The sequence below is a fragment of the Calliopsis andreniformis genome, chromosome 8 (genome assembly GCF_051401765.1).
Source record: "Calliopsis andreniformis isolate RMS-2024a chromosome 8, iyCalAndr_principal, whole genome shotgun sequence".
Classification (NCBI taxonomy): Eukaryota; Metazoa; Arthropoda; class Insecta; order Hymenoptera; family Andrenidae; genus Calliopsis; species Calliopsis andreniformis.
In genome coordinates this window covers 5,241,104-5,268,206 of record NC_135069.1, presented here as the reverse complement: position 1 = coordinate 5,268,206, position 27,103 = coordinate 5,241,104, and the positions used below count along the sequence as shown (strand labels likewise).

Sequence of the window (27,103 nt, the reverse complement as noted above, 5' to 3'; positions counted from 1 at the left end):
CATAGAGGTGACCTATGTTTAGAAGAAAATCATAAGCTGAAAAGGAGGGTTGAGAAACCCTCGTCTAAAGTGAGTAGTATTTCTCAGTAGTTTGAAAATGAGTTTTTTATGATCTACACGGTGAAAGATAATTTCCAGAGGTAAGGGAAGGATTTCCTCCCAGTAAAGAAGTTCAAGCTTCTTAGCTTCTTCAAATGAATGAGATCGAAGTTTTTTCTCTCAAAGCACAAACTTCAGGCGACCTCTGCGTCAATGCTACCCTCGTACAATCCACATTTTCCCTCAGAAATGAATCTTCAAAGGTCCAGCAACGATTCCCTACTAAATCTCAGACATCAGAGGCGAGCGTTGGTCACGTTCACGCGTATTCCACGTACACCAAGGTAAGCATGCGCTTTCAGCGAAGAATGCAGGTGGAAGCCGATGAGGAACTTAAGGATACCTTGGGGTTTCCCAGAATTTTCTGTAGCAAAAATTTCCAGGGTAGCACACTGCACAGTATACTCTCATTATAACCTACTTTCTAAATTCACTATATTTTTAAATTACAGTGGCTAATAAATTTATTCACGAAAAATTATTAAATTCACACCATCAAACTCTGAAAATATTTTACTTTTTGTATTAAAGTTAAGAAACCTACTACGTTAATAAAAGCACTCAGTGAGTCTACATCTAAACTCCTTGTCTCAAAATATTCTACATTAAAAATATTCTCAACTAAAACTCGACCCATAATCCAACAACAGCCTCCCAAAAATAAAACAAACAGCCATCAAAAGAGTGCTACATTTTTCAATTTCAATTTACCTCGATTAATCGATATTCCATTGAAGATGAAACTATTTTTCGAATTTTGTACTTTGCCCGATAGAAGCAGGTGTGAATTCAACCCTCTCGTATCCCTGCAGGGTTTTAAGGGCAGCGATAAACCGGTGCGTGAAAATATCGAGGATTGCTCGAGCGAGCGTGCTCGGGGAAATTAAGCGATTTCCGATCCCCGTCGGTGCATCGATTTGCAAAGAGGGAATCGGGGTCGGTGCTTCGCGTTTTACGAGCCCCTAGTATCTCCACGCGTCTTGATTTTTCCACGGCGCAAAGTAATTCGAGAGCACCGCCGTGTCTCTTTCCTCCTTGAATGGGAGAGACAGTGCGATCGTGGAACGCGGCTTTCGAGCTCCATTTCGGAGGGAGTTACGACCGAAGCGTGGACGAATAAAGCACGAAACGCGGGTAATTCGCGAAAAATCATCCGCGTCGAAGTAACAGAGACGAATATGCCCCGCGCGGGGATTTCGCATCGATCCATCGCGACGTGTCGTCGTGCCCCTGTGTCTGACGGATTTTTCGGGATTTCTCGTGGAGATTCGTAAATTGCATAAATGGTAAAACGCGCGAATAAACAAATTCCCATCTGGCGGCGGAAGTGCCCGACGATTTTGTAGCCGATGTCGCGGCGTTAATTAAATAGAATCCGTAATGCGCCGTTATATATTGATTTTGCTTAATTTCATTTGCAAGAATCGCGCCAATTAATTTGATTATCCGAAGTTATGGATAATAATATTAACGCGGCACGGGTTTGCTCATCAAATATACATTGTGTAGCCAAACATGATTAATTAAGGAGCGTAAACCATCCCGTAAATTAATAATTACTACTTCGAATTTACTTCCGGGGGTGATTGTTACTCTGATCGCTTATGTACGAACCATTGCGTGGGTCATTAATCGTGATTACCATTTATGGAAGTAATGGGTATGAGGTCTATCAATACGTGTTCTTCATTTCACAAACTTTCGAATTTTCAAATATTCAAATTCAAAATCTTTCGAATTTTCAAATATTCAAATTCAAAATTCTTTCGAATTTTCAGATATTCAATTTTAAATCTCTAAAGTATTAAATTCTAAAATCTTTTAAAAGGATAAAAATCCCCTTAAACTACAAAACAGTTGCATAAAAGTTACCTTAAGAAACGATTAAAATGCAAAGTAGTTCTAAATTTCCAAATCTTGAAATCTCATAAGAGGATAAAGCACATGAAACAACTTCCATTGTGAAAACTCAGTAAACTAATATTCACATACTTAGAAAAGAGATTTGGTCCCGCAAGTTCCATAAAATTCACAAAGCCTTATTTAAAACGTGTGCCTTACACTCAGACAACTGTCTTCATCAAACGACCTCTTTTCCAAGAGCTCGATTTTATCCTCCGCGATCCACTATTCGTGAAAACATCCCTCGACTCTCTCGACTTTATTTCGAAATCGTCTCGATTCTCAAGGCAGCTCAGAACCGACATACTCCATCCCATCTGCTCCGCCATCAGGATCCAAGATCCTGACAGTTTACCTATTCGAAGGGAATTAAGACGATACAGACGTCGATCAAACTCCCAACACCGATATCGATCCATTTATTTCAACTAAGTAAACCATACCACTCGTCCCACCAGGGACATAAAACGAAAACAAACCGATATAAAAGGGCATCCACTGCTCCACGTAATCTCCTTTGGAAACGAGAGGATATCATGGCCTTCCCACATCAACGCTTACAGACAAGGGGCCCAACTTCACTGCTTTGTGAATGCCCATCCTCCTGAACTCCGAATTCTCCCTGACGCTGCTCACCACGTTTCTTCCTTGATCGAGCAATCTTCTGGGCAGCCTGGCTCCACTTTGATCCACCTCGACGATCGGCCTCAGCTTTGACAGCCTATCCAACAGCAAACCGACAATCCTCCTAACTGGCTGACCTGGTAGGCCAATCCTGAAGTTCTCAAATAGTCTGTGTCGAGGCACCTCTGACGCATTCGCCAAGCCTTGATTGTCCCGAAGCGTTCTGTACCCAGCTACGTCTCCCACTCGCCCTGTCAGGGATAACTCGAAGCTAGGTCGGTAGGGATTACGTTCAGCGTGGCTGGTCCAAGAAGCGGCGGCTTGCTCGCTCGGCTGGAACGAGGCATGTTGATTTTCTTCGCGACCCAGAGGAAACGAAGACTCGATCTGCGGATCGGGGCTAAGTTTGTCGTTCGAATTAAGACTGAGCTGGGAGGATCTGGAATCCACGCTGGGCTGAGTCTCTGCTTCGAACTCGACCAGTGATCGTCGATTCAATTTTCGACCCAATGGCTCCTTTCCGTCATCTTCTGCGCTGGCTCTCGAGGCCGAGTCGCCGAGGACAGATGTCCTTTTGGGGTTCTCGCTGGAGGCGAGAATGGACTTCTGGAAGAAGTTGAAGCGTTTCCCTCTTTACTGTCGGACGCTTGTTAGGACCATTTTTTAAGCCAGAGGGGGATGAAAGTAATTAATTCGTATTGTCCTCTGGGAGGACCTACCTGCTCGGAGTTTTTTTGAAGTCCTGGAAGTTCGTTAGATGCCTCTCTATAAGTTGCTCTAGCTACTTCATCCTGAGGCGTAATTAGTCGTCTATAGAGAGCCGAGGTCTGACAGGAATTTAGTTCTCCAGAGTTCGCGTGGACGCCATCGTGAACCTGCTCGTTGCAGTTGACTCTTGGGAGCGTAGGAATAAAACAGAACGCGGCGAACAAAAGCACACAAGGTATTGAAAGTACTCCCATCGCGAGCGGGTGCTTTCGAGAGTTGTCACTCGATCTCTGAGACAGGTCTGCACACAGACGAATTATATAGGCGAGCTGGGCGTTGTTTGGACCGTCACTGCGTAAACGATGAAACATCGTCGTTTGTACAGTCGGTTCGTATTGTTTTCATTGCAATCGAAGGGCCATAAATAAAATTAGGAAGACGTGGATGGGCGAGCGGAATTTTGGTAGATCAACGTTCAAATTAAACACAGATGGGCTCCGCTGAATTAATTGGCATCTCGAGGACATTCGAGGCAGTGTGCTGGAATTCGAGCTGGCTCGTTTGGAAAAGACGTGTCGGGATGTTGCTGAATTTCCCAGAATTTCTGGCGAATCGAGCAGAGGGTTTAGTGCTAGCCGAGGCATGCGCTCGTATCGACGTGAAGGGTATAACTTCGCCGAGGGTAGAGAGGAAAAGTTTCCTGAACTAGCGTCGTTTGTCATGCAACTTTTCTGCTCTTCTTCCGCGAAAGCCGAGGTATTCGCAAAATATCCGCGGAAACTTTATCGTTTCCCGATCATAACGCCCCGTACTTGTCTTCGATCCCTCAGACTCCTCCATAAGAAGCGAAATTGTGCAGCTACGCTGAACATGCATTCAGGAGGATATTGTTACGCGACTATCTAGTGATACACAATTTGTTAGACGCTTGTAACATGATACAAAACCTGAATCTATAGAGAATATAAAGTGTCCTAATAAATACAAGAAGTTCCTCTGGTAGACCATTTTAAAGAAATTTAGTTGTTATTCTACTGCTTTATTTTTTCCTGAAGAATCAAGTCTTGAAAATATACTACCACCCAGAATTACAGTATCACACACTTTTAATAGGGTCGTTAAACTCGTTAACTTTATCTCAGCGAAGAGAATAATTCAAGGAAGCGAGAGAATAATTTCAAGAAATAAGAAATGTAACGACGAGTTTATAGCGAGAAAGTACATAGCCAAATGGCTTCGGAAACAATTGGAAGTCAGACATTCTTGGGAATCTGTAAAACTTTGCGAAGCTCAAGGATCTTGATAAATGTAACAGCTTTGGAAGTCTTGGACATTTCTGTAAAGTTCTGAAAGTTTTTGGAAACCATATCCTAAGGGATTCTAAATGCTTGATAAACCATCACAATTGCCTAGTCAAAGGAGGAAGTAAGAATACCTAAGGGAACAATTCCAAAAAGTTGTAAGTGACTCATGTACCACCCTGTACGATTGAACATCCCTCGTTCCTCTTTTGTGCTCAATTAACACCGTCTTCCCCTCAGCGTACTCGATTCTTGCAATCAGAATCCCTTGTACGGCCTGATTGCGATTCCCTCACGAATTCGATGAAAATGCGGGGAAAATTCGTGTTCCTTCCCCACGAAGGCAATCTCACGTTGGCTGTGCTTCCTCAGAGGTCCTCACGTGCGTCCTCAAGGATTAGCCGCTCATTCAGACAGACTAATTGTGAACGAACCTTAACACGTCGCGTGTCGCGTTGCATCTTAATGGGATGGCGTGCAGGTTCCTTGGCCTCTGCGTCTTCCGTCGTGAAAAGAACCCAGTACAAAAGAGCTTTCTGTCGTGTGGAAATCTGGAAAGCAGGGGTCGACTTCTCCTTCCTTTCTCACGCTATATTGCATCTCAGACCATTGATGAGAGTTAAATGGGACCGCGAAGAAACTGGAGTAATTTTCTATCGATTTCGCTGGTGCAGCGAATGCACCTAGAATATATGTATGCATCTAAGAAATGGTACGAACAGCCTCGCAAATGGAAATGCAATCGGAAATGTCCAACTGTACGTGTGCATGGGGTCGCGATATTTCGGTTAGCAATTACTGTGACCGGAAATGGAACGAGAACCATCGTGTGCCCAACCAAATGAAGCATGGAGGGAAATCGATGTTAGTTGCAGTAAATTTGATTCCCTGATCGTCCTCGATTCATTAAGAAATTTGGGAATAAATAGGGGAGGAGTGATAGAACGTTCAAGGAAATTAGCATGCTATTAGTTGTCTTATTGGTTCACTAAATTCGAGGAGAAAACGATTCAAATGCCATCGAGGATATACGAATTTTTGTTTTATTATCGTTCGCCAATAAGGCTATCATGTATATTGTGCGTCTATTTTACTTTCTTCCTTTTTTGGTAGAAAAATTATTGTCAGTGTCCTTAATCATAAATTAAGAGATATTGAATATATTAAATGTGATAATCTAAGTTACACAGATTCTTGAGCTTTTCGGTATTCAAAGACACTCCCTCGCTCAAGGAACCCTTGTAAATTCCTTTGCACCGATGGCGCCTCTGCGCCTGGGACTCCATAGCCACCACCACCAGGAGTTTCCAGGATAAAGGTATCCTGTGAAGGAATATTACTTTAAAAAAATCCAGAGACCACAAAGCCTACAAGAATCATACACTCTTTTATGCAATAAATAAATTCTTAAAAAATTATCAGCAGTTGATTTAATCTCCTTTCCTACTATCTGAATGAACGTGCTATGGTAAAGACCTGAGCTCCTAAACCTGTTACCCTGCTTACCGACTGTGAACCACATCGACAGAAATTCAATTCTCAGATTCTCTACTATTTCAAGATCAGACTGAGAACCACAAATAAAAATTTACGTGAAGTAAAAACTTCAAATACGTTTAAAAATTCCAAAGAAAAAATTCTTGAGACACTCGATAAAGATTACTATCCCTTCTAGCACCTAAACTTTTCCACCCTAAAAAAAAGTCTCTCAGATCGCAAACTACCACAATTTGTCGATAACTCCGCGATATAAGCCACGATGTGAGTTTCCAAGTTTTATTCGAAAAGGTGCACGCAACTTAGTCGAGAACGAGCAGATCGTACCCATCGAGATAAAATCTTTACGAGACAGCGTAAAACTCGAACGATTTTCTTTCAAGTTTGTTACGCGGGTCTACTGGATATCGACGCATGGACAGTTTATTTTTCGCGTTTTATCCCAACGATTTTAGAGAGACGCGTAAATTTTTATGCAATTCATATTCACGTTTCGAAGGATTGATGGTGTTCGCTGTAAATAAAGATTGGATTATTCATGCCATCCCTACCCCTGGATAAACTGGCACAGCGGTTTTGGGGCCTAAGTTGATTTTCCTGCCATTTTCCCTTCTCAATGTGTTTCTTCCACGTTCTCCAGACAAACCTCCTGCCAAGCCAGGAGGACTGTGTACTCTTCGCTCTGTCAGCACTGATAGCGTCATGGGTTCCCTGTGATAAAAAGACTATGAGCTATGAGTAACCCTAGAACAGCTAGCCCAATACTATCTGAGCTGGAAAGATTATTTTATCTTCATGGAGCTAGTCTGTCTTCATCGTCCTGAAAACATGAGTTACCTAAAAGTTATTTCACGAATAACCCCGTTACCACCATGATGGGCACCTGCTCCACCACTTCCAGGACGAAGAGAGAATTTGTTAAGTATAACTGGGTATCGTAGCTCGAGGATCTCTGGGTCAGTGATCCTAGTGTTGGTCATGTGCGTGTGCACTCCTCCTCTGCCTTCCCACGTCGGTCCCTTTTCATAGGTAAAAACGTGTTAAATAAATTTCACAGAGATTTAGGAATGTTTGAAATGCCTTACAGCTCCACTGCCGCCAGCGACAGTCTCGTAGTATCCCCATTCCTCAGTCCCCAGCGTCACATTGTTCATGCAACCTTGTGACGCAGCACAGGCCCCAAAAGCTTGCAGAATCACATCTACTACACGTTGAGATGTGAGGACATTGCCACCTACCACTGCAGCTTCCTCTGATGGGTCTAGAAGCGAGCCTTTGGGGATGATCACTTTCACGGGCTTCAGACAGCCCTGAAAATTAGTGGAGGTATCAAAGAATTTTTGAAGTCATATTTGAGGAAAATAGTATCTATAATGGAGAGGGTGGAAAGTTTGACGTACCTGGTTCAAAGGAACGTCTCGACCAACGATGCACCTCAAACAATAGATCAAAGCTGACAGTGTGACAGCACGAGGTGCGTTGCAATTTCCCCATACTTCGTAACCTGTTCCCCTACAATATTAATTTTATTTTTTTTTAATATTATTTTCTTGATGAATTATTTTAGTTGACTTACGTGAAGTCGCAAACTGCTTCGCCTTTTTCAATATCGATGCTCAAAAGGAACTGAATCGGGCTTCCGTCATCCATATAGTCTATCGCAGTTGCCGCTGTGCTTCCAGTTTCTTTAAGGAGCTTGCTTCCAACAGACTTCAACATATCCCTCACTGCGACTTCTGCGTTGTGCTGGATGTGACCCATGTATGCTTGCACGACGTCAAGACCGTATGTATCGATTAATTCATTCACTAACAATGAACCCTGTGTTAGAAATCGACAAGTGTTTAGAGAATTATGGGGGAAGGATATGTTCAGACAATGGTCCTTGCTCACTTTGTGGTTGGCTGCAATTTGAGCCTTCAAATCGCTCAAGTTGTCAGACAGATTTCTGGTTCCTGAACTCCCTGGGATCTTTCCTGGAGCCATCAAGGCTTCTGTTAGTTCCTTTTCTCGGAAAACTCCTTTGTGCACTAATAGGAAACTCTTGAAAGTTGCTCCTTCCTATTACGAGAGTATTTTTTATAGAGAAATAGAGTAATATTATGGAGTTCTCGCTAAGAGAATTTTGTATGCACCTGAAGTAACATAGTCGAATGTGGAGGCATGGAACCAGGAGTTATTCCTCCTATATCAGCATGATGGCCCCTGCTAGCCACGAAGAACACTGGTTTCTCTACGTTCCTATTAGAAATTTGAAATTTACCTTTCTACTTATCATTGAATCATCATTATCTATGCACTCAATGGAAATATAAATATGCAAAAATGTAAAGTATACTGAAAGTAAAGGGTACATCAGAAAAAGAAGTTAAGTACAAATTTGTAATAAATATATACTTATAAAACACAGGAGTGATAACAGTGAGGTCAGGCAGATGTGATCCTCCAGCTGAAGGATGATTCGCTAGGATCACGTCACCTTTCGTGAATTCTCCCTTGAAGGCCTTCATCTGATACTGGACAGTCTCTTGCATGGCACCCAGATGAACAGGGATATGTGGCGCGTTGGAAACCAGACCTCCATCTGGGCCAAACACGGCACAAGAGAAGTCCAAACGCTCTTTTATATTCGTCGAGATAGAGGTCCTCTGAAGAATCCTTCAAAATCAAGGCCCCAATTAACGAGTCATTTAAAGGTAACCTTGCAGGGCCTGCTCGAACTCATCTTATCGTCTTATCTCTATCTACCTGCCCATTTGCTCGGCGATACTCATGAATCGATGGGAGAAGATGCTGAGCTGAATAGTGTCCAAGTCGGTCGTGACCTGTGTCCTCAGGCCTTGGCCGATCGTTATCTCGACGTCGCCACATGATGTGATCGATGCTCTGCAATCAGGCTCGATCAGAAGGGTGCTCAGGCTGTCCATGATAATGGCTGGACCGTGTATCACATGGCCTGGCGATAAGGCATTTAATTGGTACACTTTAGTGTCTAAGTAACCATTCTCGAAGTACACCAAAGTCGTCTGCAAAATTAATGATTTGATTTCCCCATTTCTGAGAGTACTAATGAAGTATATCGTTTCTAGCAACTTATAATATTTAGTTTCTACGAACCTTTTCTATTTTAGGTGGTTGCTTAGAAGGCTCTAAAACTGGGTCTTCGGGTATGGATGTCTTCCCCATTCCTCGCACTCTCACGTCATCGACCAGAACCTTTCGATCTGGCATGGTGAAACCAAATTCCATGTGGTACCTTCATCAGAGAAAAGCAATAGTAATTAGAGTAATTAGAGAATTAATTAGAGTTTAATCTCTGTGTTATGCTTGCTGTCATCAAAAACCTCACCGTTCCAAAAACGTAGTCAGAAAGTCCCCGTGCCTTGTGCTCGTGTTTTCATTAGTTCTACAACTTGCACTGCACATTAAAGCGCAATCTGTACCCTGATAACGTAGATGCAAGAACGATTGTACGTCTATACGAGAGAACCCTTGCTTGGCTAATTTAGCTCGAACTTTCTGCTGCAGAGCATCGAGACGCTCTTCCAGACGACCAAATGACTCTATATGTGAATAATTTATAAATTTGTAACAAGTTTGAGTCTGTTACTGTCGTGTTACAAACGCACCTTTCTCATAAACTTCTGCACAAGGTTCCTGAGCCTCTTCAACCACGTCTGCTAAGGCCATGCCATAGGCTGACAAGATTCCAGCATATTTGTGGACGAAGACAGTTCGCATTCCTAGAGAACGTGCAATGGCACATGCATGCTGACCTCCAGCACCACCGAAACAGGCTAAAACGTGGTTGGAAATATCGTAGCCCTTTGCCTATTTTAATATGCAATTATAAGAAATGTTTAAATTATTCTATCAGTCTAGTACTTTGTATGGTACCTGGGTCAGAGCTCGTATTGGTCGACACATAGTCTCATTAGCCACTCTGATAAATCCCATTGCCACTTCTTCGATTGTCATCTTCCGTTTTGTCTGGGAACCTCCTTTTGCTATAAATTCGTTTATCTATAAACCAGAATTAAACTTTGTAATTAAGACTTTTAGATTAAATGAGATCTGTCCAATTCGTTGATTCTTTTCCAGAAAATTAAATAACTCCTCAAATACTTTTCTACGTACTTGATCAGTGATTTTTTGAAACGCCTCTATCGTGCGAGACTTGTCCAAGGACTCATTTTCATTAGGACCGAATATTTTTGGAAAATACTCAGGTAACAGCCTTCCCAAAGCCAAGTTTGCGTCAGTGACAGCCAAGGGACCGTTTTTCTTGTAACAAGCTGGCCCTGGATGGGCCCCAGCGCTCTCAGGCCCTACTTCGAAGAGACCTGACCTGAAGAAAAGCATCGATCCACCTCCTGCAGCCACTGTGTTCACGTCCAACTTCAATCCAATTTTGTAGAGTTTGAAAGAGAGTTGAATAAATAATTCGCAACAAGCGTATTTGAATTTTTATAAGTGGGTTAAGATATTTTTAAGAAAATCTAAAACAGAAATACCTGTGGAGCTTGAATCGTGATACCAGCTGTCGTGCTCTCGTAAACATGCTCATAGTCTCCCCCAAAGCGACTCACATCAGTTGAAGTGCCGCCCATGTCGAATCCTATCACTGGTGAATTGATCTTGCCATGAGTAATCATCGCGTAACCAACGTACCCGCCAGCGGGCCCAGAGAGAATGGCGCGAGATCCATTAAATCTACGAAGGTAGAAATATTATTTAATAAACATTGCTCCTTGAAATAACGAAGGAACCTCCTCAAACTGAACTCACGAATCCATTGGAGTTAAACCACCGTCACTTTGCATGAACAGCACATTCACACCCTTCAGTTTGTCTTTGAACCCCGACGAGAAACTCTGGAAAACAAATGTTAGTTATTCTTCAGATAAATGGCTAAAGACGATGTTAAATATTACCTCTAGGTAATGTTTAATGTGGGGTGTTAAATACGCGTCTGCACAGGCAGTGAAACCTCTGGGGACAATTCTCACCATGGGCATGACCTCATGAGAAAGAGACACCTGCTGAAAACCAACTAACTTCGCCAATTCACCTACTCTGATTTCATGTTCAGTAAACCTGAAATAAACAGGGAGTTACAAAATCCTGACTATTGATTATAATTGTTGTTTATCATGGCTCACGTGTAACTGTGTGCTAGGACCACTGCTAAACTCTCTATTCCAGACTGTCGTAGATTCTCCAGGTCCTTCTTCAGTCTTTCCTCGTCGAGTTCTTGCGTAACAAAGAGATCTTCACCTGTGCAACCCTTCACTTTTCGCCACTGTTTGTTCTCCAGGTGACACCTGCCAAGCAGAGCAGGTATCACCCTGCACTTAACTTCCACTACTTTTTTATATAAAACTTCTGGAGTGACTACTTGCTGAGAAGAAGAAATAATTATCAGAATTTCTATTTAAATATTCTCGAAAATTAAAGTGTCACAAACACAAACCAGATCAAATATATTTGGTCTCGCCTGGTTTCCTATAAAAAGCAGATCTCTGAAGCCTTCATTAGTCAGAAGTGCCATTTTCGCGCCCTTTCTTTCTAGTAAAGCATTCGTGGCCACCGTCGTGCCCATTCGAATCCAAGATATTAAAGAAGTGTCGATCTCCCCTTCGATCTTCCTCCCAGTTTCCTAAAATTACAATTTGTCAGACACAGAACAGTGTGCAAACGAATACTATTGTTACCTGTTCGAGGATCCTGCGGATTCCTTCACGCGGGGCGTCTTCATAATTGGCAGGATCCACTGAGAGCAGTTTCATCACTCGAATTTTGCCGCCTGGACACCTGGCGTATACGTCGGTAAACGTGCCACCTCGATCTATAGCGAACTCGAATTTCTCATGACCCATCTTCCTCGCGCTTCACTCGACAGAGTCTCAAATGACAGAACGACTGGCGTAGGTCGTGAAGAACTGGCTCGTCGGTTAGGCAAAACCCTCCAAGAGAAGCTCAATTCGGTACACAGTAACGTCTGATAAGATTTCGAGATGACTGTATTTTAGGAATACATAGATAACACAGTCAAAGTCAATAGTGTTTGGACCAACCAGTAGATCAGTGTTTTCTGTAAGCTGTAACTGGAGTATACAGTGACAATTGGAGCGACTATTTGCACAGTCTTTAGAAGGTTCATCTAGATTTTATTCTCGTGTATTTTATTCACTTTCTGTTTGTTTCGAGCGGCTGTTTTCATTAAATGATCTATAGATCCACGCACTCCAGAACAGCACTGTAGCGTTCGACGTAGGCCGACGCTAGTGTTTTTCCATTTCTCTCGGCAACAAGTGTTACGTAACGATCGTGAAACCTTCAGCCAAAGAGATTTGACAATTTAGTAATTTTGTTGCAATAGGAATATCGAGAACTGAAAGGTTATGTCTCTAATTCGTGGAAAACTGCTTTATTGGCTTAGATAAGGAGAGGTGTTATCTCTACTTGAAGGAAAATGTTGAGGAAAATTCTATACTACTGGAAATTTCTACATTAGATATGGAAGGTTGGTTTTGGTCACAAAGTAATTTATGTTCGGATAGAGAAGTGTAAAGTGCTAAATTCGATGTTAAACGTCGCTTTGATAACGATAAGAGTAACTGAACACTGGAGACTGCGCACTGTTGCATCAATTAGAGTTGATAACGGGTGGTCAGAAAATACAGAACACCCGGAGGATAAAATCGGCGATGAATTGGCCTCTTTTAACAGGGAACAATTTATTAAACTACGATTCGTTTCATTTTACATACAATATTACTTTACAGTCGCGATAGTTTGTGCTTATCACTTCGGTTTATAAAATAGTCTGAAGTCTTAATCTCTAGGAGTTCGCCTCGTGTATCTACAGTTACAACTAAGGAATTGAAAGGAAATCGTATACACAGGGTCCTTAATGTTCTACGAATTTTGGAGATCAAACTGTGCTTCCTGGCTGCGCTGCTACTTCGAATCAACTGGAGATTTGAGGGACAAAATAGGTATTATAAAAATATATAAAAATGTGGTTTTTAAAAAAATGCAAAATTATAGACACTCTGAAAGACAACCAATCGATCGAATCTCTTCCAGTTCAGTGGACTTCTTTTTCCTATCAATAAATAGAAATTGTACAAAATTTCACGAAATTTCTCTGTTTGTAACTGTTCCTGGACAGCTCAGTTCCTGATGCTTATATTCGAGCTCTCCCCTCGACAATATCGTTATACAGCTGCTCCGTCAGTTTCACGTAGACGCCAGTGTAGTCGAGAAAGTAGAGTGGGTCCGTTATCTACAAAGAATATTGCAAGACAAACAGATATTTACTGATAAAAGAGAAGTGCAATGATTACCTTCCTGATGTCGAAACCATCTCGTTGAAGGTCTTTCTTCTTTAACTTAAATGTACCTAGCGAGACAAAAACAAGAATTTCCCATTACCGAATCTAAAAAACTGCAAACAAAATCACATAATTTGCCAGTGGAAACACTTGCCAGTCATTGGTAGCTCTGAAAGAACTCGAATGAACAGAGGCCTGGCGTACGCTGGCAAACATTTCTTCACCCCCTCTGCCAGTTCTTTCATATTCAAAGTATTATCTGGATCGTAAATGGCAGCCATGCCTGCTTTCCCCTCGACTTTGGGCACCTATCAAAGTTCCACAATTTTCAAAGTTTCCAAAGAATTTCACGAACCTCTCAAATTCTGATTATCTGCAATTACCTCGACGCCATAGACAGCTGCATCTTTCAATCCTATCACGTTACTGACTACAGCCTCCACCTCGGAAGTAGCGACGTTTTCGCCACGCCACCTGCATCCACAATCGTAGGAGTAAAATAAAACATTCCCATATATGGAAAACAGGAGGCTTCCAAAATGGCAGGTCGAAATTTCGAAAACTCGTCTGAATATATACAACTCGAATCTATATAAGGGATCCAAGGACTTGCCTGAAGGTGTCACCAGTCCTGTCCTTGAAGTAGAAGTACCCGAATTCATCCATAACCAATATATCACCTGTTCGAAAAACGCGGTTTAATCATGGCGCGGATGTGTTTCGCGGTTGCGGTACAAATAGATCGTTTGTTTTTGTTTCACCGACCAGAATTGAAGGCACGATCGCCCTTCTTGAAAACGTCGCGGAGAATCTTTTGCTCCGACGCTTTCCTGTCCACGTACCCGCAGAAGTCGTTCACCACCTTCTTCGGGTTTATCTTCCCCACGAAAATGCCTGGCTCACCTACGAAGGGGGACGAGGAAATCATACACGGACTGGCCTTGATCTATACTTGTGGTTAACGTACCAGGTTTACAGCGCACGCACAAACCATCAGGCCCTCTCACTGGCTCTCCGGTTTCCTCGTTAACCTTCAACAGGGCCACTGGATAAAGAGCGAAAGCACATAGTGGCACGAATCCCACGGCGCCTATTTTGTTGTCGATGTTCACTGAAAGTAGTTTGGAAGAGAAAGTGACTCTCTGGGTTCAAGGATTCACTTAATTCCTGTACACTGTTCTTGAAACTTGTTTTTATTTATTTTTTAATATGATCGATATGGTATCTATGATTTTCTGTATGTATCAGAGCCTCTGTCTGCTTCTATAGAATTTTGGTGGCAGGAATTGATTCATATTCTTTAAGAGAAAAATTTGACAGAATATTCTGATTAATTTTTGAGGCCTACTTCCTCATAGAAATGTTATACTGCTTTGTATGCGATAGTTATTCACACAGTGCACAGGAGTTAAGACCATGGAAGAGACCTGATAAAATTACCAAGATTCGAATTTCCCTCGGTGGCTCCATAAAACTCGCCTATTTGCTTCACACCAAATCTGTCCACAAAAGGCTTCCAAATTTGAGGCCTGAGTCCATTCCCAAACATCAACCGAACTTTGTGCTTCTTGTCGCAAGGGCCTGGGGGAACAGTGAGCAGATACCGGCATATTTCACCGATATATTGAGCAACCTGCGATTAAATCACTCTCTCCATATTAAAGTTCTTCGTCGCTGACGACTAGTATAGACATAGGAGTCGATTAACAGATCTAGTCAAAATGAATAATTAATGAGACTAATCAGTATTCGTAATGTGATTGAGACAACAATCCTAAGAACTACCAAAGGAAACCAAGCATATCTAATAACTGTGTCACTAGGATCAAAGTGCGAGATAATATTTGTAGACGATCGACAGGCAAAAGAGACCTTACAGTGCATTCGTAATGGGCGCAATCAGGCCAGAACTTGGAAGCGCTGAAACGTCTACGAAGGACGACTGTGACACCTCGCAGCAACGTCTGACCTACTCCAAGCAGTCCTCCAGCGGTGTGATAAAGTGGCAGAGAATTATAGACGCGATCAGTGGATCGTAGCTTGAGCATACAGTAAACACCCGAGGACATCAACATATATCTGCAAAAAAATGTATTACATTCATGATTGCCAATCTCTGAAGGTCGTGTCTGTCGACTATCGTCACGTTTCACTTGACGTGATCTATCTTTGATAGCGGAGGCCACGATAATGCCTCGATCTCGAACTCTTTCGCGACTAAAGGTTGCATCGATAACACGCGCGGATCGTGACTGGTCAGGTTTCCCCAAAAACAAACTTTATCTTGTTTTGGCAGAAGCATTGGTAATGATAAGGGAGTCCTGCTACCTTAGATTGGTAATGACCGCAGCCTTTGGCATCCCAGTGGTGCCCGAGGTGTAGATGTAAATTAATTTATCCCGTGGAGTACCAAGAGCAAGGTCGTCAACGAGGGGTCCTGAATCGACGTTAGACATTCCTGCGTTGAGATCGGTCGCTCCCTCCAGCAACGGGGTGTCTGGCAGCTCCGACCACTGATACAGAGACAGGTCCGGGATTTTTTCTCTTACGTCGCTAATAGCTGGATAAAAAAGACTAATCATTTCTCTTGCAATCTAATCCGATGTTATAAAAATCATTTGATTGGTCTAGAGGGTATAGTAATATATTTACACTTGGAAAAAGAGTGATAAGAATCGAATACTGACAAAAAGGTGACAATGTGTCCTACTTTTTGGGGACACAAAGATAACCTGTAGATAGCGCAGAAAATTAGCGATATTTTTGAAGTTGAATAATAGGGCTTACAATTAAGCTTTGAACTGATAGTGTGGCAAAAACATTCCAATGAAAAAGAATTTGAACTTCTTTTTACGAAGAAAATTATTTTACTTTCTATATGTTAATTAATTCTAAGAAATACTGGAGTGTGCACATTCTTCCATTTTCCTCGTGTATGGCCCTTAAATTCAACTTTCCTACAATTTTATTTTTAATAAAAGAACTAGTATATAGTTAGTTCTTCGTAAGTCATTATACATATCCCCACGACCTTACCATCTTTAAAATCGGACCCAAAAATTACAGCCTTGCAACTAGCAGCCCTCATACTGTGCACCAGAACGTCATGACGAAGGTTCGTATTGATAAGAGCACCTACAAAGCCAGCTTTGCTGAGACCTAGCCACGTTCCCACATATTCAGGTCGACTTTCCATAACTATGGCGATGGTGTCCCCACGGGACAGAGAAGTCCCGCGAAAATAACGTCCCAAACGATTGCTGTACTCCTCCAGCTACGTTTAAACAAAAAACATGTTACATCGTTCCTCCAAGGAGCGTTAAGACTTCAGCCTACCTCGCGATAAGTCCATTCCTTGTCTTCAAAGATGAAGGCGATTTTATCAGGATTTGCGGCAACATATCTGCTGAACACCCTTGCCACGGTGAATCCCCGCGTTTCCCACCACCATAGGAGGAGATTGACTCGGACGAACCTATAAGCGCCCCTGTAGCCAAAGGAAAATGGTATTTGAAGTTATGGTTGCAATAATTTTCATGAAACTGGGAAAACAGCACAATTGCCAGCAGCTGCTTCGAAATCTGAGGAACACTATTACATTGCTTTCTCATAGGTTTATTGCTGTAGTCACTATGACTTAAAAATATTCGAAATGTAAAAGGTTACACTTAAATATGTGCTCTGATGTAACATTGTACTTTAGTAAGGCTAGAGTGGCCTACCATGAGTATAAGTTGACCCTACAAACGTGGCCCTCGTCATAGACCTAACAGTGACCCATAGGAAAAAACACTGAATATTTTATCACATACAAGGGAAGGGAAGTACGTCACGCAGAAATTCATTCTGATCTAGATTCATCTACTCGCTACTGTAGAAACGCAGTTACTGAAACGGTTTTAGAATAAATGGTAGAATGATCCTGGAATTGCGGATAATGGTGATTATGGGGGTGGTGGCTCCGTAGAATCCACGTGACACATTTCTGTGATGGGAAAGAGGTCACTCGGAAAGGGATTAAATGAAACGATTAGTTGGGAGGCGAATTAAGGTAGAGGCGACAGAACCGTCACATGTTTTCTGGATCGGTAATACGCCCTCCCCCTACCCCTACCTCGCTCCCCTAATCCCACATCCTTTCCTCTCGGAATCAATTGGTTAATATCGCGGCACGACACGCGCGTGACATGTGTCGCGCGAGCGCAACCTTTCCCTGATTGCTCCTTTGACACTTGCCTGATTGCGCTTCCATTAGCACGCGGTGCCTGAATTCTTCATTAACATCTCATGTTTTTATAGATGCTTCCTCTTTGCCTATTCTATGAGGTCAAATTCACTGAAATATTAGGGCCCCTCATGGGTCACATTCCTACAGTTTCGCGTAATTTCCTACTATTGTTAGAAACCCTTCCTTTTCCTCGACCTATATTTGACTCGAATGACATAAGCTCCTACTTTAAAGAAGGTTCATGAAATATCCCTACGAAGCTGTGAAAAGCAATTTTCCGTGTCACACTTCTTCCTCAAAAAATACATACTGCAGTTGAAACATTTGAATATTCGATAAATAATTTAATAACTTCTGTTCCAGCTATCTCCTACTTCCGAATTCAGAGGTGTGTCCTACTATCTCAAACCAAAACATGAGATACAAATGATTGCTCATGATCCACCTCCTATATCCTCCAGAATTATCAAAAACTCAAAGGTTAACAAATTTTGCGCAGCAAAAAACAAATCAGGCTAAAAATTCCGTACAATTCAGTCAAAACGTATCAGAAGGTCAGGTCAAAGAGTGCAGAGGAACAGAAGCAGCTTGTCCCCGGAAGATTACGCCTTTGTCACGGCTCTCGTATCGCGGTGAGCAAACGACACCAGCGGTCGGCCCCTTCCACGGCTTCCACGGTGATTAAATGAAATCAAATAAAATAACGAAACACGTTGCGTGTTCGGTGCGAGAGGATAGCCCGCGGCTGCGGTGCATCGCTCGCGGTTTCGTTGTCCTACGTTAACCCTAGGTGCTCTTGGTCCGTTTACACCTCCTCGAATTAACATCCATTGCCCGTCGACCCCTCTTCTCGCGATCACGTGAAATCATTCATCAAAAGCTACACGCGACGATGGGAAATTATGCAAACATGCGTGTAATGGGCGCGAGACACGAACGGGTTACTAGCTCCTTCGAGAAAACGTTTATTAGACCAATTAAGGAAGGCGTTAATTACTGGTGAAGAATCGATCCAGTTGAACGAGAATCGCAGGGGCCGATTTGTCGCAGAATGTGAGCCAAGGTGAGAAGACTTTATTTTAGGGTATGGATCAAGGTTGATGATGGAACAATTGGATCGACCGAGATTAGAGTACTTCGAAGGTAGTCTGAAGATTTTACTAAAAAATAGAGTACACTTGGAATGCAGTAGTTAGTACTCATTAGATGTTAACGCCTCGGTAATTATCTCGGCGCTACTGTGGATAATTTTTCGCATTTCCAGTCCATCGTAAATGGACAATTATTTAACACTCTGAGTGCCACATCATTTCTGTGTGGGTGACAGCTTTTACATGATTATGGACATATTAATTTAAATGATTCTGAAGAAGCAAAAAGAAAATTAGAATTATACTATGTACATGATAAAATTTTTGGTGGATTAAAAATTCTAGAGTGACATTAAAAGTGTTAATTTATATGAAATCTTCAAGTTTCTCAAAGTTAACTCCATTTCAAATTTTTGAAAATAGTGTATTCTAATAAATTTCATTAAATAAACTAACCCTTCATTTAATTTTTCTTAAACGCATTCTTTTAAACATAGATATGTTCCTAACAGAACACCACTGCACAGTGACGTCCTCGATTACTGATCTATTCCTGATACTCTCTTCGAGCTCAAAGTTCAGAGACCGAAAAAATTCCGAGTTCGACATAACAAATACCCACTGCAATATCTCCACAACAACTTCACTTCAACAAAAAATAAGAAACACGTAATAAGTAGTTCATTGCCTAAGAAGACCCTCTAAAAAATTAAAATATTTTGTGGTCCCTTGGAAAACTGCATCAGGCACAGTTGCAGGCTCCAGTGCAATGCAGAACGAGACATTTGCTCTTCGAGCGTCGATAGACCAACGCTTAATGGAATGTAAACGCTGGCATCCAACACTCGTTCGCGGACAAGGACGTGCTTCGTGCTGTTTATCTTTCGCCAGAGAAGAATTTCGCAAATATGATTACAAGCATAAGCTGAATGACGACAAGTAAACGCATGGAAGCGCGTCCATCTTCGACAACCTGTTGCGATCGCTCTTGAAACGCGCCCCATCCAATCAGGTTATCCTACACTCTACCTTGCGGGGCAGTTAGTGGTTCCCTCGCAATCGATTCCCATCGAGCATTCCACTACTCGAACAAGGAAACGCTGCAATTTTCATATAAACGAGATTGATTGAATTCCCCTCCGACAACACGCGGTGAATCCTACGCTTTTATCGGCTCACGAACAAGAGCCGACTCTTGGCAATCGATATTCGAACGATTGAATGTTATTTGTGTGTAGTATTTTCTGTGAGACTCGTGTGGACTCGACGAGGACACTAAATGGACCCTCATCGCTATTGATTTTTACGAATTTGAGGATATTAGGAATCAGTTGGTAATTGAGGATGATGTCAAAATGCACAGTGGCATGGATCTTTAACTTTTTTTACATAATCTTCTCTTAAAGATTCAATTTAATTTTTTTAGAGAAGCTTCCCTTAAAGATCTAACTTCCCAAAAATAAAATTTTTTTTAAACAACCCCCTCTTAAACTTTCATCCACATTTTCCACTACTTTTCGACATTTTTACCCATAAAAGTATATTACAACTTAATTTATATACAACATAGTAAAAATAGTACCCTTACGAATGAGTACCATAGCGTGGAATAGCAAAAAAGTTCAAGAGATGAGTGAACTCAGAACGCAAAGAGAACTCGCCACAAAGAAGCACAGAAGACAAATGACTGAAAACATCTCTATGTCGTAATTAAAAACCTTCAGAATTTCCTCAGCAAATTACTACCTCGACTTGTTGACAATACAGTCACCGCGATCTTCGCGCGACCCACTTTCGGCGGGAAATTGAAATCGGAAGACAAGACGTGTTCGAACACTGCGTAGGAGCCCCCATGATCGCGCGAGGTCCCAAGCTAGCCTGGGTTTCTCCGTCGAGCGCAATCGCAGGATCGACAATGTTATTGAAGAAGCTGTTTAAATTCCATGCACTCGATTATTGGCTCCACAATGGTCGTTCGCGTCGGCACAATGCGCGAGATACGACCGTTGGTGAATGTGTGCGCGGAAGAATCACGCGTGAGGAACACTGGCGCGTACGTATGTCAGTGAATAGCTGTTTCCCCAGGCCCCTGGTCGAAACGAATACCAAACAGGTCCCGTTTCAAGTTCGTATCATGGAACCGCTGTCGCAACCCTCGACAGCGTGGCTGGGATCAAACGAAACCGATTTCCGCGTTTGAAGTGACTCAACCGTCTGTCTAGCTTAATCGATCGCCTCGTTAAACGCGTGCACCCGACAGGATTGAGGGGTCACGTGTTTGGACCATGGACTGTGGGTTACGTCCTATTGTGTAATATCTTCGAACGTCAGAATCTATTCGGGGCCTCCAGTTAAGGAAATGAATACCTAAAATGCAAATGGAAAAAAATACCTCTCCTTTTCCTGTGACGCATCTCCAATACAAAGTAAGCGGAAACTTCCAGAGGTACCGTTGTGCCTACACTCGAACATTACTCAATTGAACAGTAATTAAACTTCCTATCGCGCGATCACGTGGTAGCAGCGAGCACGTGGACCCATTATCGCGAAACGTCAAAACCTCGCAAATCCAACAGACTCTAGAATCCCATAAAACCTCTCCACCCCGCATACCCAATCAAAACGATAAAAACAATACTAAGACGCAGTATGCCAAGAATTCCATAGGAATTCTCGGACCCGCTGCTCCAGAGGAAACAACAAAGCATACGAGTCGCAGCACTCGTCTCGGTGCTTCAATCTGCGCGCCAATCGTGTCGCTCCGAAACGGGCCAGCGTCAACTTTGACCGCGGCGTCGCGCGTATAATCGATCCACGGGAAGAGGCAGAGAAAGAGGGCGTTCTCTCGAAATACTCACACGATGTCCCTAGGCAGCGTCTTGTAGAGCGCATAAGCGATGCGTCGGCGGTTTCCTGTGAGCAGATAGGCGCCGATAAGCACGGACAGGGCCGCGATCACCACCTCGTGCACTGGCATGGCTCTCGGGGACCCCCCGCGCCACCGATCGATCTGCTTGGCGCGCGTTCGACCGCGCTCGGACCCGGAGGATCTTGTTCTCGGAAATCGGAGAGAGCTGACGCGCGCGCGCGCGTGGAACGAGGCTCGCGAGACGAGCGACGACAGCCGGCCGAGGGATGGACTGAGTCTGGCGTCTGCACGCTGCCAGGCTATATGCCGACGTGTGTGTACTCGAGCGTGGACGTAGCGTGTCGGCGAAACGACTGATCGTCATTGATAGTCATTGGCGTAGCCTGCCGACAGGCCTCGGAGGGGGGAGCACGCCTCGCGACGGTAGGGAGTTCTGTGAACTTCGCGCGACGGAGATACGGTGATAGGAGCTATCATGCTTGGGAGAGATCGGTCTGGTACTTTTACTTGGAAAATAAATACTATTATGATTGTTTGTCAAATGTAGAGGGCTCTCGATGTAGGTTTGCGAGGCTGTGGCAGTGGGGTGGGTGGAGGGTGTTAGTGGCTGGGCTCTGGGGACATCTGTGGAGTATGTGATAGGAGAGATTATTTACTGGAAATTGGGGGAGATTCTGATGACTGTAATAGGGAGCTTGTGGCGAGAGAATTCTAATTTCTTTATCTACTGCATTTTTACTCTATTTTAGCGAGAACAAACCACATGCAGCTGTATCTAATAAATATTTTTAACCAGACGCTGTTCAAGCGTGAAATATTTTTACCTGTGATCTCTTAATGTAGTGTCAAACTAAAACCAGACTACTGAAAAAGTGGTCGCGATTAAAATCAAGTATATGTTACCGCGGACTCGTTTTTCCATGGCAGACTTTGAATAATAACAAAATGCCAGGAATTCCAGGAATGATTGCAGAATGGGATGTAGAAAAGCGGAATGATGGTATAATTGCACTCTGCTCCGCCTCATTGTCGCTTATTAGCACGCGACCAGTTGTGCCAGTCTCTCATCTCAAACATTTTTCTCTTCTCTTTAATACACAGTGATATTTCACTTAAAATAAGGAATATATTCTAAAAAATAAATTAAATAGGGAAAGGATGTTTTTGGTAGTCTCTTCATTATAATACGATAGTGATATTACATGATAGTAGAATATTATAGGTATTTGAACGTAAAAAGAGAATCGATCACGGTCGAAACGAACGTCGCATCAAAGGCAATTGTGGTGAATTTAATTGCATTATGTAGTAGGCGCGCGCGTGTCGGTGTGGTTGGACATTATAGTGTTCAATTTTCTAATCGATTAATGAGATAAAAGCTTGCAGGTACGGGCAAAGCAACCGCGACACGGTACGACGATATCGATAACAGGAAATTAGTTAACATACGGTACGCATAATGAATACAGATAAGACCGCGATTGAGTAATATCATTATTTGCAAAATTTGATGAGCCTATTATCCTGAAGAGGATTGACTTAGAGTCGGTTAATTAAAAATAACAAGATATATTTATACAAACTTATCGTTATAATACACGTGTACAATCCAATGAAAGACAGGTACAAATATTCACATACGCTCTCAAAGCAATCAGCTTAGTCAGTCCGGAGGGGGCCTCGATCACGAGTATTTCAGGACGATGGATACTGAAAAATAAAACGCCAGTGATACGTACACGTGTTTTTCCTTCGTTCATTTCTAGGGAAAAAGAGAATCGAAGCGAAACGGAGTGGGTGTGAGTCGAGATAAGCACGAAGAAAAAGCTCGCAGTTTTTATCGAATTTAATACGATACAGCGGACCTTGTAACGGAAGCTGATTTCAAGGGTGACCTACCTAACGCCAGAGATTAAAAAAGCCTTGAACGTCTGCGAAACAAATTAGATTAGTGGAAGATTGATGAGTACCTGGATTTCAACGATTGAGGCTCGCTAGGACACCCTGTTCGCTATCTGAGAACCAGGTAAAGCACGAAGATGTCCAGAACTGAAAACGATACGGCTCGATCTGACTACGTGGACTGAGTTAAAACGATCGCTTTATCTTTAAGTGAACAGCTCACGATCCGCAGTGCGAAACAATGACTGAATGTGAGAAAGGAGAGAAAGGATAGTCTGGTGCGGGTCATTCTCGGTGGATGAACACAGACGCCCCATGAATATTTTTAAACAGAAGTGCACAATTCAAGGAAAACATCAATTGAAAATTTCGATCAGGAAGAGCACCTATTCACCTCGAACAATTGCAATTTTCCAGATTTCTGTTCTCAAAGATAGGACCTTTATAGGACTAATTCTAATTATCTGCTTTCGACCTATAAAAAAATCTGAACAAAAATTAGAAAATTTCACACTTGGTCGTGCATTCCTGTTGAAAATTGGAACTGCAGTAAAGAAACGACAAATGTACATTCCACATGCATTCCGAAGCTACCTCTACTAGTAGTATATCATACCAATGATGCAGATGACAACAGTCACCGTGATGGCAACGAGAATGATTCTCGTTTTAAAGTTCTGAAACCAAGCCCTTTGCTGCGCTTTCTTCGCCGTCGCTCTGAACTCATTCCCAGCCATATTTAAACGATCACTCGCTTCCTGTAGATCCTCCAACCTCTCTCCACGTTCCATCACTTTCTGCACGTTCTCGCGCATCACCTCTGTCACCTCTCGTATTTGCAGTCGGACGCTTGAAGCAAGAAACTGTCGCTGAATACAATTCTTAAACATTTCGCAACTAACTAATATTCATCGCTGAGAAAACGATTTTCTACCAAAGTATTCTCTATAGAAACATAGTACAAAAGAAAAACTAGCCACGCAAAGATTCCAATTGCGAAAGTAATAAAATAGGTGACACAGTTACCTGTCCATTTTTCCATCGACTCTGGTCTCCGCCATGGATGTGCTGGGCCGACTGAAACAGAAACAACAGATGACGTTAGTCGAATGGAAACAGATAATGAAGTAGCACGTGAAATCGTATTTCACTCACTTGAACAGCATATTTTCATCGGGGTCACTGTCATGTTCCAGCAGCAGCTCCTGAAACAGTAAAGACGAAATCAGTCAAATTTTAAAAACTCCCGCCGTACAGTGTCGCCTCTCGTTCGCGTCTTATCGATACCACAAGCCACGCGTCACATAGTTCACGGTCTGACTCACTCACTTTTTCATCCTTGGCCGCGGTTTTAATGTCCTCCCTGGACAAATTCCACTTGCTGGCTGTTGCCATATTCCCAGCGAACTGCGCCACTGTCTGTGATCCTTCGCGCGAGTTGGCGATTTCGTCGTGAAACGAGCACTTTCACGGCTGTGCCCTTGAACGCGGTACAAGCAACACTGAACAAGTGGCCATATTGCTTGATATACGCTACTCCATCGACCTGAACCGACCCTGAAGTGCAGGCCTTGGCGTCAGATGGCGGCAATTGTTGCATCGCAAGGGGCTAATGCTCCACGCGCGCGTATTTTTGAAATCATTTCCTCTCAGGAATTCTATGTGCAAGTGCACATTTAAATTCTAGTAGGGTCTGGGATCCACATTGGAGTTTTTGTGTAACAGAGATTTTGTTTTAGGCAGAAGCTCGAGTTTAAATAGGTTTCAGGAGGGTTGGACTACACTGATCATTGAGATAATAAGTAGTGGGGCTAGATCATTGGGTATTGCAATTTATGCGTGCAACACTGTACATATTTTTTACAAAATAAAAATAAGGAAATGACACAACAGAGGATAAACTTCTTTGCTTTTTTTGTCTTGGATATAGGGTGAAGTGAAAAGCTACGTCACGCATATTGCTTTTATTTCTACATAAACACCTAGAGCCTAAGTCCTAGTACAGATATCGAGTACAGTACAATAGTTGATAAAATAAGTTGATTGTCGTGTGAACGTGCAGGGACTCGTTGAAGAAGGATCACGAAATGGATGACAATGACTCTTAGGTAGCACAGTTTTTCTGTGTAAGCAGATTTCGTTAAACAATACAGTAATGATCAATAAAATTGCAACACTCGTTAAAAATCCCACTTGCTGAATATGAAACTAATTAGAAACGTAATACCTAAATGTAACTAAATTGTTACACAAATTAGAACTTCAAGTAAAAAAGGGAGAATTAGATGAATGACAAATAACACATACGATTACTTGCCACAACTTGCCACATGACACTTAAACCGAAAGCATTGATATTTTTAAAGTGGTGCAGTTTCAATGACCATTACTGTTCCCGAGTTACAGTCAAAGGATCGACAATCTTCTTGAAATGGAAAATGCTTATTCCCTGCACAGATTTCTCGCGCTCACGAAGTAGAAAAACGTCGATTATGCCTGGATGAAAGATTTGTAATAAAAGGTGATGGACGAGTTGCGCATATAAAAATAGACCAGCCTTTCGTAATTAACTCTGAGGTATGTGTTAACATTGACGAACTTCTGTCGATCGCGAACGGTTGAGAGTCGATTCACAGAATAACGAATTTACTTCGAGAGGTTGATAATTTATGAAACGAGGAGAAAGTGGGGAGAAGAGAGAGTAGGAGGGATAATTATTCTTTTATCGATACGTGTGTCCTGGATGTTTACGATTATACACACGGCCGATGATTAAACGGATAGTTTCTACCATATAGAAGCCGTAGCTCGATATGCTATAGCGCTTATCTAATTCGCGAATCCTCGGCTCGCGTATCGACGCCTGGCTGCGACATACGATCATTATCGATAATCTCCTGGCCTCGTTGAAAATAACGCTTCACAAACAGTCATACAGTAATATATCTACACACACACACATACAGATATACCGACAGAGAGAGGCGAATCTCCTGTCTCGTACGTTTTTAGGCCGTCCCTACTCGATTGAATTTTATTTTCATTTGTTCAACAATCTTATCGATAAATTTCAGGGAATTCAGTGGCCAAAGCGTCGCGTTTTGGAGAAAATGGAATTAGGTAGTTGATTGGGTCCTTTTTTGAAATGAATCGAGTTGAAACGATTGAACGAGATATCCATTAGAATGTTCAAACCAGATATGATTACTATTTTAACATTAGCTGTGAGAAACGATGAAAATTGTTGAGTTAAGACCTTCGAAGGTTGAGTATACCTGTGATCATGAGTCAAAGTAAAGAGAGGCCAAATTTTCGAAACTTGAGTTTATACATCGCTTTAAACATAGAAGATTGTTTTCTAGAAATTTAAATACTTCTCTGAAATGTCAAATTTAAATACACTGCTCAAAACAAATTATGTCACAGAAAATATTATGGACAAAAATTGGCCAAATTTGACGCGATGTACAGATTTGGAAAAATTTTTTTCGGAGATGTTACGTACAGTGGCATATAGCGCAGTTCTTCCTCTTTATTTTAAA

The 27,103-nt window shown here is 42.3% G+C and overlaps 3 protein-coding genes across 4 annotated transcripts; all 3 read right to left on the bottom strand.

Annotated features, from left to right (window-relative positions):
* Positions 1-5,665: 5,665 nt before the first annotated feature.
* Positions 5,666-12,010, bottom strand: LOC143182057 (5-oxoprolinase). The gene is made up of 21 exons (XM_076382800.1): positions 11,846-12,010; positions 11,605-11,790; positions 11,294-11,532; positions 11,066-11,228; positions 10,920-11,005; positions 10,646-10,844; positions 10,269-10,529; positions 10,029-10,154; positions 9,761-9,962; positions 9,481-9,694; positions 9,249-9,387; positions 8,880-9,157; positions 8,529-8,789; positions 8,267-8,372; positions 8,025-8,192; positions 7,708-7,952; positions 7,532-7,643; positions 7,217-7,441; positions 6,969-7,150; positions 6,683-6,842; positions 5,666-5,957 (listed from the first exon to the last, which is right to left on the bottom strand). Exons 1-21 carry the CDS (start codon positions 12,008-12,010, stop codon positions 5,817-5,819), a joined length of 3,858 nt encoding a protein of 1,285 aa, XP_076238915.1. The 3' UTR covers positions 5,666-5,816.
* Positions 12,011-12,846: 836 nt separating this feature from the next.
* On the bottom strand, positions 12,847-21,918 carry Fatp3 (Fatty acid transport protein 3). Its single transcript, XM_076382862.1, has 13 exons — positions 21,649-21,918; positions 16,808-16,958; positions 16,508-16,745; positions 15,800-16,031; positions 15,349-15,550; positions 14,912-15,104; positions 14,439-14,582; positions 14,237-14,374; positions 14,085-14,151; positions 13,855-13,945; positions 13,626-13,779; positions 13,484-13,539; positions 12,847-13,422 (listed from the first exon to the last, which is right to left on the bottom strand). The coding sequence occupies exons 1-13, from the start codon at positions 21,765-21,767 to the stop codon at positions 13,324-13,326; spliced, it is 1,884 nt and encodes a 627-aa protein (XP_076238977.1). The 5' UTR covers positions 21,768-21,918; the 3' UTR covers positions 12,847-13,323.
* A 1,290-nt stretch (positions 21,919-23,208) lies between these two features.
* On the bottom strand, positions 23,209-25,086 carry LOC143182101 (vesicle-associated membrane protein 3). 2 transcript variants are annotated; one of them, XM_076382863.1, is made up of 6 exons: positions 24,891-25,086; positions 24,717-24,766; positions 24,588-24,638; positions 24,178-24,410; positions 23,630-23,708; positions 23,209-23,369 (listed from the first exon to the last, which is right to left on the bottom strand). In XM_076382863.1, the coding sequence occupies exons 1-5, from the start codon at positions 24,954-24,956 to the stop codon at positions 23,671-23,673; spliced, it is 438 nt and encodes a 145-aa protein (XP_076238978.1). In that variant the 5' UTR covers positions 24,957-25,086; the 3' UTR covers positions 23,209-23,369; positions 23,630-23,670. The 2 variants fall into 2 exon arrangements, with proteins under 2 accessions (XP_076238978.1, XP_076238979.1); XM_076382864.1 differs by lacking the exon at positions 23,630-23,708.
* Positions 25,087-27,103: the final 2,017 nt, after the last annotated feature.